Source organism: Embiotoca jacksoni, unplaced genomic scaffold (assembly GCF_022577435.1).
Source record: "Embiotoca jacksoni isolate LCO1_2020_lvr unplaced genomic scaffold, fEmbJac1.0.p SCAF_17, whole genome shotgun sequence".
In the NCBI taxonomy this organism is placed as follows: Eukaryota; Metazoa; Chordata; class Actinopteri; family Embiotocidae; genus Embiotoca; species Embiotoca jacksoni.
Genome location: NW_027185307.1, coordinates 6,365,358 through 6,374,517, shown reverse-complemented (window position 1 = coordinate 6,374,517; position 9,160 = coordinate 6,365,358). Strand labels below are relative to the sequence as shown.

Here is a 9,160-nt window from a genome sequence, read left to right as displayed (position 1 = left end):
GGTTTTATGTTTTAACATTCTTTTATTAGATTTCTAGTTTCTATATCAGAGAAATAAAAGTTAAACCCCTGTACAAACCTGCTTGCCTTAAAGCCACAGAAACTATTTCTATAAAAAGGACAACAATGTAATAAGAAAATAATCTATAAGAGTGGACTATAAACTAAAACCATGGAGGTCACTGGTGTTAATTCTGCTGACAGGCGTCCAGACAAAACAGGGGGGCGTGTACTCCACGTGTGTAAGCCTGCCTCTCAAATAAGTTAAAGTTGGAGACGAGTGAGAGGCAGAGACAGAGGAGCAAGGCACTAAGTTATATTTTAGCAGGCTTCAGATGGCAACAGCAAGACGAGATCTTTCCTGCTCCTTTGTTGCGTCGTAGAAGAAGTGGCCGGTCAGTCAGTCAGGATGAAGCTGGCAGTCTTGTGTCTGTGCATGTTGCATTTGGCCTTGGTGAGCTCGCGGCTCTTCGCGCGCAACGATCTCCAGGCAGCCGAGAGCAGTTTGTCTCTCGGCAAGGCCCAGGCGCCTCGGAGCACAGGTGAGTGCCGGGGCTGCGCTCCTCTTCGTTACGCACGGACGCTAATGGTTTTAATCAGAGAAAACCGCTCATAAATACAGAAATTGAGAAAAGCAATCATGAAAACCAACACTCAGTAAAAGGAAATTCTGAAATCTATGAAAAGAAAATAGAAGTGATTTAAAAAGCGTCCTGGAAATACAAATTATTGTAGAAAATGATGACAAAGGTCGGCTCTAAATAAGCACAATTAAATACCATATAAAAAAAAAATCCCATACAGTATGAACTGCAAAGCGACTATTATTTTTTTATAAAGAAAATACGGAACTGTAGAGATGTGGTACTCGCGTAAAATTGACTGCGTTATTATACATTATGACCATGCAATTTCCTATTTAGCGTTATTATTATGGGTTTCCTATCAACCTGCTAACATGATGCAACTGTACAGTTTGTCATGCTAAGTGCAAATTTTGTCAAATTTGAAGAGACCTCAAACTCTATCCACTCACTTCACACTAATGAATTTCAGTCCAAGTGTGAAATATAGAATATTTAATGTGCTTTGTCTTCAACATTTTAGATCAATTTATGTTGTTCACAAAACCAACAAAAAAAAAGACGCTGAACTTAACCTACAATCCTGCCTGTGTTGTATATAGTCTATTTCTGGTCATGTTGGTGGTCCATGATCATTGTAAAGACCTCAGACTGATCCAGATGTGTATATTCTGTGATATGACCGAAAGCCGACCAGAGAGACTGTGGGGAATTAGGCGCAATGTGATGTGAAAAGAATAATGAATGGTCACCAATTCATATTGAGGTCTATGTGTATGTGGGTGATTTATGTCTACTGCATTAAAAAAAAAAAAAAATAAAAATAAAAAAAAAATTCACACTGTAGTCACAATGCCTTTTAAAAAGCAGCAGCAGAAATATTGTTCAGCCTAAGTGGAACCAGACAGACTACAACGTGATCTGCTGTTAATTTCTGCCAAATCATAATTCTTCAACGGTAGATTCATATATTTAACACCTTGTCCTACATTCGCCCATGAAACGGCACCAGAGACATTATTTCACACATCCCGTGCAGTACATTTCTCAGTTTAGACCACCGCCTGATATACACAATTTAAAGCTACAGGTGCCAACTGGAACATAAAAAGTTAATACATGTGACATACTCATGCATTACATTACATTACATTTCATTTAGCTGACGCTTTTATCCAAAGCGACTTACAATAAGTGCATTTCAACAAAACCCAGAACAACAAAAATCAAGAAAATACAATTTCTTCAAGAAAGCCAAACTACAAAGTTCTATCAGTAAGTGACATTTAGCTACTAAAGTTCTACTGTTCAAGGTAAAGTCTGAAGAGGTGTGTTTTTAGTTTGCGGCGGAAGATGTACAGAGTTTCTGCTGTCGTTATGTCGGTGGGGAACTCATTCCATCATTTAGGAGCCAGGACAGCAAACAGTCGTGATTTTGTAGAGTGTTTAGCTCGCAGCGAGGGAGCAACAAGCCGATTGGTAGAAGCAGAGCAGAGGGAGCGGGCTGGGATGTAAGGTTGGACCATGTCCTGGATGTAGACTGGACCCGATCTGCTCACAGCACGGTACGCAAGTACCAATGTTTGGAAACGGATGTGAGCAGCTACTGGTAACCAGTGAAGGGAGCGGAGGAGGAGGAGGAGGAGGAGGAGGAGGAGGAGGAGTGGAAGTGAACATGTAGTGAGTGTTTAGATGGTAAACAACACAGAGTGACAGGAATACTTAGGCGTGTAAGGGAGTCCTATTCTCTGATGTATCGCTTACTGTCAGGTTCACACGTGTTCATAGTTAAAGTATTTCAGTGATTTATCTCTTAAATGAGACAATTTTATGTTTGTCCAGATTTATTGTTGCACAATTTCAGCAACTAAAGTCTAAAATATGTGACTTGGGGCCTTTAGGGCTCTGTATATTTTCAATTGTGGTACAGTTCTACAGGAAAGTACATGCCGATCTTTTCATATGGAGTTCTCCTCTCATGGGATAAAACATGAATTTGTGTAAAGATGGTGTTTATTTGTGTTTTGGATTTTAGGAAGGAACTGTTAACAGTAGCTCATACAGATGTATGAGCAGATTACAAGCATCTGCTGACTTGGAGCAGGAATATCTTTAAATGGAGTCGTGTTGACTGCGTTCGTGGATAAGTTGTACTCTTGAGTTATTTACCACCCTGGAAACTCCAATTTCAAGAGTTGTGATGTGTTTGCTGACGTTCAAAGAAATGGCAGCAAAATGAGGTTAATGTTTTTGTTGGAGATTAAGCTAATATATTGTTTTTAGTCATGTAGAGTTTATCTTCATAACTTAGGTAATAGCCTACGTCTGAGGAAAATGTTGATCTTCCCAACAGTCTCAACTTCCCCTCTGTGCTTTTGCATTTCCTGCTTGTATTACCCGCTTGTAAACTTGATAATCTACTTGCCTCTGTGGCTTCTGGTCACCGACCACGTTGCTGTTGCTGAGCAACTGTGTTTTTACGCTGTGCTTTAGTGACTGTAGTGATGTCTCAGTGCCATGAGTAGTAACTGTGTCTTTGCTGTGCCATTGTTTCTGGAAATGATACCTTAGTGATTAATACCAACTCGATTTGTTTGATGTCAAACAAAAAAGTTTTACTATCATTTATATTTGTCGACATTGTTGTTATATTGTAGTATATTACAATTTTATGCCAAAAAAAATAAATCACATTACTATTTTTCTTGTGTCATGTAGAGATGACATTCCCTGACAACTGGTCCAGAAATATAGCCACGCCTTGGGAACTATGTTTAAAAATGATTTTTATTACGTAGAAGACTTTCATACAAATCTCTTGTATGTGTTATTAAACAACCTGGGATTTCAAAGATGACTGCAATTTAATTATATAAAATAGGATGCCAGATTCAGAGCACACACAAGGTGATATATCAACCCAACATTACGTCACAGCATGTGATACCCTCCTCGGTCCACTGCGTGTCAGAAAAGTAAGGTGTCTTATTTTTAGGCAACAAAGCTACTTGGTCAGTGTGTGAAAAAGATCATGTTTGGGGTTCAAATTCTACGTTCGTGACTCTACGTTCGTAACTTAAATTTGTTGATGTAAGTAAGCGACGTCCCGTGTTTGTTCCATCCAACTAAGACTTCAGACTTCATCAATCTTTGTACTTCACTACCTCCATCACATGACCTCCGTCTTCCCCGAAACACGGCCTCCTCTCGTGATGACAGGTGTATTACACACTTTGATATGATACTGAGCTGAATACAACAGCCACAAACTGGGGCTGCTGGTGAACAAAGGTTAGACACAAAGCAGGCTGGCAGAGATGTTCTGAGGCATTTTTACCAGATCAAATATTCTCAATGTTGTTTCAACAGGGTCTTTGAACAAAGGCAGAGTGAGACCGCTGTTTGCCAGGAGAGGACAGTACGAACGTCAAAGGATTCATGTGCCGGTAAGATGGACGTCTGCCAGCCACATGAAACATTGACAGCTGTGGGCCCGAGCTGTTCATGGTGCCCCCTTCAATAAATGTGAATATCTGGAACCATAAAGCATTCAAAATTGATTCCAGGAAACAAAGACTAAACCTTTCATCAAAACAAGAAGTTGAGACAATCATACTGAAACACTCCACAAGACTCAGATTGTTTTTCTCACGCTCTTAAAATTTCTGCTTTCTTCACCCTCCAGAGGCCAAGAGTGGTTCCTGTTGCTCCGAAAAACATTGCTCCTCCTGCCAAAGTGACACCAGATCCTGTGATCTCCAACTGCTCTCAGCTTACACAAAGCTGTTTTCCCCAGTCTGGTTGCTGTGACCCGTGTGCTACATGCCACTGCCACTTCTTCAATACGATCTGCTTCTGTTGGAGGGTAAACTCACAATGCAACAAGAAAGCATAGAGCACAATGCTGAGACAAAAAAATAAACTGCAGCGCACGCTACTTGCCCGTGAACAGCGATGCCCTCACCCACACCGCCACAATTGTGTTGCAGCAGTTTACTGGACCACCTCAACACACAGACTGATGGGACAGCAGGCATGATGTCACAATGCCAGCCTCTTAAGATGGTAAATTAAACCTAACTAAATGACTTTTACACCTCTTTTGAAAGGCTTGATAAACTACCCACCATATACGTAAGCTTAAACTCTCCTAAAACTCATTTATTCTTATGTAAATTCCTTTGAACAATATATTGTCTGTTATCAGTATTGTAAGAGCCACAAGTGTATAATATTAGTTAATTTGAATTTCAGGAATATTAATAATTTAATTTCTGATTCATGCTCATTGTGCAGGAAGTAGTGATGGAAAATATATTGAAAGAAAAGTTCATGTCCATTTAATGTTAACAATTGACGTTCCATTTGTTATTTGTGATTTAATGACGTCATGATGGCAGCAGGTGCCAAACAGAGAGCTGCATTAGACACGGGATCAAATAGTTTTTCTACCGTGTGACAGAGTGTAATATTTGGTGTTTTCAGTAAATGTTTTTCTTGGAAAAAAAAAAAAAAGATCTCCTGTCATTCAGAAAGAAAGTCACCTCATTTGTGGTTTATTTTTGGATAAATCAGACGGAGCACTGCTACAAGTATTATCATGATCCTTATTGTTATTTGTGATATTGCTGACGTTGTTGTTGAATTTCACTAGTTCTTGGAGCACCAGTGTCCTGTGAATACATATACATGTTTTGTATTGTTTTGTTATCTTTTATGATATTATAATGTCCAGAATTGTATCAATTACACGAGAGCTTTATCTAATTAAAGAGCATTCTTTGCAGACTAATCTTTGGTCGTAATCAGTGAGTTATTTAATTCTCTCTTGGAAATGAATTCAAGCTAAATGGTCTTTTTACATGAACCTATATCTGCTGTCTTTAATGTGTATTCTTTAGGGAAAATGGTATGTAGTCACCACAGTTCAAACCTGAATAAGGGTTTAATTGGATGGTGAGATTTAGAGAATGAAAGCATCCATCATTGCTAAAATGTGAGCAAATTCAGTAAAAATTAAAAAAAGATTTTACGCCTCAAAGAAAATTAATTGCGGTTCAGCATCACAGTCAGAAGCGGTTTTCCGGGAACAGCAGCTTCTTTGCAAACATTGTGGCTCAATAAGCATCTTTTACATCAGTAACACATAGCTTGACATTTCAGGGAATGTCCTCATTCAGCCTCTTGCTGAGAGTTAGATGAGAAGATCAATACCACAGTTATGTGTGAGACAGGGTTGGCATTTGTAGCTTTATGATTCAGTGTTACGTTCTCACGCAGCCCAAACAAGTTTCATGACAAATATGAAAATGGAATGTCCATGAAAGTTGTACAACTAACTGTGATAAAGAGCCTACCTGGTTCGATTAATGAGATTCACCAAAAGTTTATGTAAAAACAAAACGTCACAAGCTAAAGTTTAGTTTGTGGCTTACAGTTGTTTGTAGAAGTTGGAATTTATTAAATACCTGCAGCTTCATACAGCAGCTGGGTCCATATGAGTGTCGTCAAAGCGAGACAGCTGTGCACGTTTACATAAATGGTACAATAGTGGTACATTATTATTCATAATTAATCCTCAAGGACAACAGAATCAGCCAGGATTTAATCACAATAAGTAGGTAAGCTGTCACACAAAGAGTCAGTTTAAAGACTCCATTCAAAACAGCTGTTATATCGTGGTCATCCTCAGTTTAACTCCTGAGCTCCATAATCGTCGTCTGGACATTTTTATATGGTCTGTAAAAGTCAGATCCGTTTACTCATGTCAAGTTTACTGTTGAGATTTTCCCAGTAAACATGTGTGTGTGTTTGTCTGTTTTCATGTCTTTTTATTGTCACGAGGACCAATGTGTTCCATAAGTTGCAAAAGTTAGAAAATAGTCAATACACATGGACATACTTTTCAGATATAACAAATACATGTAATCAGATTGTTATTTCTCGTGGGGTGTTACTGTAATCTAAAGTGAGGTAGATACCAAAAAAAAAAAGCTGGTTTAGAAAATATACAGGCAACTACATGAACAGCATGGTGGACAGATTTGATCATTAGAGTGTGATAGACAACTTTGCCCTCTGGGTTGTCTTCCAGAAAGCGTATCTAACACAATCCTATCCCTTCCCTCTTCCCCTACCCCTGACCCTCTCAGAAAGAACACCCTGAAGACAAACTTCTCCCCAAACCAATCGATGAGAGATCATGTACTGACAAACAAAGCCAAAAATCCAACCCTGAAAAATTAATTTGTATTATATATCCATGATGCCGTGTACAATTCAAATATTTTAATTCATCATCCAGCTCAAGAAATATAAAGTACACAAGTGGGTCAGGTCTGCACCTCTGGCTGTTATCTCCCTCCAAACTAATGGGGGAGACCCAAAATGCTCAAAAGGAAGTCGGCTGTAAAAGTAAAGAATTATTTCACATTTGTTGTGAAACAAAGTGAGTTGGCTGATGTCCTTCCAATTTCCTCAGTTGTCTAGAATATAATATCCTGGCTTCCTGAATAAATTATATCTCAGAAAAGCAATATCACAGGGTCTGGGCCGTGTGGGTGAGCGGAAAGGAACAGGCACTGTTTTTGTATACACACTGCAGGTAACTTTTCCCCTTTATAGACACGGAGGTCATCCATGGTCCCAGAGCAACAAGCTGATGGATGGATTTGAAAATCAGGTGAGATGGCTCCTCACAGCTTCGTGATCCAGTTTGACTGGGTGTCTGTATGAGGACTCTGTCACGTGCAGTCCTTTGCAACACATTTGTCTATTTTCTTTAAATTTCCTGAAAAGTCTCAGAAGCTCGACAGGCTCTGCTTCTTCCTCTTGATGTATAAGTTGTTGTGTAGCGCCCAAAAGCCCTGTGGTGTGTTGAAAGGTGTCTGACCATGAAGTAACACACTGATGTCAGGAAGCATGTGATCATAGAGTTTGTATACTGCCAGCTACCATTCATTTTCCCTTCTCCATTCTTTTGGATCCTCTTCACTGCAGATTTCATAGGTGTAATGTTTGCAGAGTTGCCAAACACCAAGACTCTGCTTACAAAAAAACCACATATTTGTTTCCCATGGGACACGTGATCACGTGTATGGCACATGTTTACCAGATGTTGCAACATATGACAACATGAGAAAAGTACATGGGGAAGTTTTAGAAATCTTTTTATTCAATGGTAGCACATGGAGGATATGTGAAAACATCTTATCACACGGCAAATTTTCACCAATACATTTTCAACAAAGTGCTATAATGTGGGCACTAACAAACACAAAGGTTCAGCAATATTAATAAATGATATTAATAATTCATATGGAACCTGTGTAAAGACATTACATACACCGTACTTTCATGGGAAAGAAGAGAAAGCCTAAAAAAGAAGAGCCGCAGCAACTCATCACAATAATCAAGACCTCTACATATGCTGCGTTCAAATGAAACTTGTGAGCTCGTGGTTACAACATGGGAATTTGTAAAGTGTGCACTGTATGGTTGGCGTTCAAGTCGTTAAGTCATAAAAAACTTTGCAAAGCAACACCAACATGGATGCAGTCTAGAAGCCACAGAGGCTAACAATTTAGCAAGCTAACAGGCGGGAAATGTAGTGCAGGAAATGCAAAGTCAGAGAGAAAAGATGAGGTTAGGTCAATATATTCCTCAGACATTATGAAGACAAATTCTACATTACTAAAATGACAATATATTAGCTTAACATCCAACAAAAAATGAACTTATGAAGTCACTCAGACTTCATTTAGGATAATATTGTAAAGGCGAGACTACAAGGTCAAAGTCTCTAAAACAGCAGATCTTTTGTGGTGTTTACAGTATAGATTGGTTGGTCCCTTTCAAAAGTGGTCCAAGAAAGGACAACTGGTGAACCGTTGACAGGATAATGGGAGCACATAGGGAGTGAATGCTGGCCTGTGTGGTTGGATACCACAGAACAGCTGCTGTAGCACAAACTGCTGAAGACCCACAGACCATCGTAGTTTGCTGGGGCTGCATAGCCTGAAATCCATTGATTAAGTGGACGTAGCTTCTGGGTCTGAAAAATTAGGCTGACGCTGAAGTGCCTTAACCTGCAATACCATTGCAGTGTCGCTAGAGGTCGGCCCCCAAAGGCCTCCGGCTCCATCGACTCCCATTCAACGAGAATTAGAGTTATTTCGGTTTAGCTAGTTTAAGTCGCTCCTTTTTATTCATTTTCTGGTGGTCCATCTGAAAATAACCCCGTCATTAATTAAAAAATAAGCTCCAAAAAGCTGTGTTTATGGGGGGGCGTGTCTGTTTGATTGACAGGCCTGTGGTGCAGTCAGGTGACAGCCATCGATGGGCGGGACGGAGTATCGCCGGGATTCCAATCAATTAGAGTCAGATCCACTGCTCACTCCTCCCAGCTCGTCCAAATATGGTCAAATCTGGCTCCAAACCGCTCCAAACTAGCAAGATGGCGCCGGCCAAAATCCGAACTCGAGGCTTCACAATGGCCGTTCCCTAACCAATGTCACTGTTGGTTGCCGCTTGCTAAAATCTGATTGCCCACGCTGACCTTTGTCCACTGCTGAATGA

General features: G+C 39.8%; 1 protein-coding gene across 1 annotated transcript; it reads left to right on the top strand.

Annotated features, from left to right (window-relative positions):
- The first annotated feature begins 408 nt into the window (after positions 1-408).
- LOC138199161 (agouti-signaling protein-like) lies at positions 409-4,478 on the top strand. Its single transcript, XM_069151100.1, has 3 exons — positions 409-541; positions 3,953-4,029; positions 4,269-4,478. Exons 1-3 carry the CDS (start codon positions 409-411, stop codon positions 4,476-4,478), a joined length of 420 nt encoding a protein of 139 aa, XP_069007201.1.
- Positions 4,479-9,160: the final 4,682 nt, after the last annotated feature.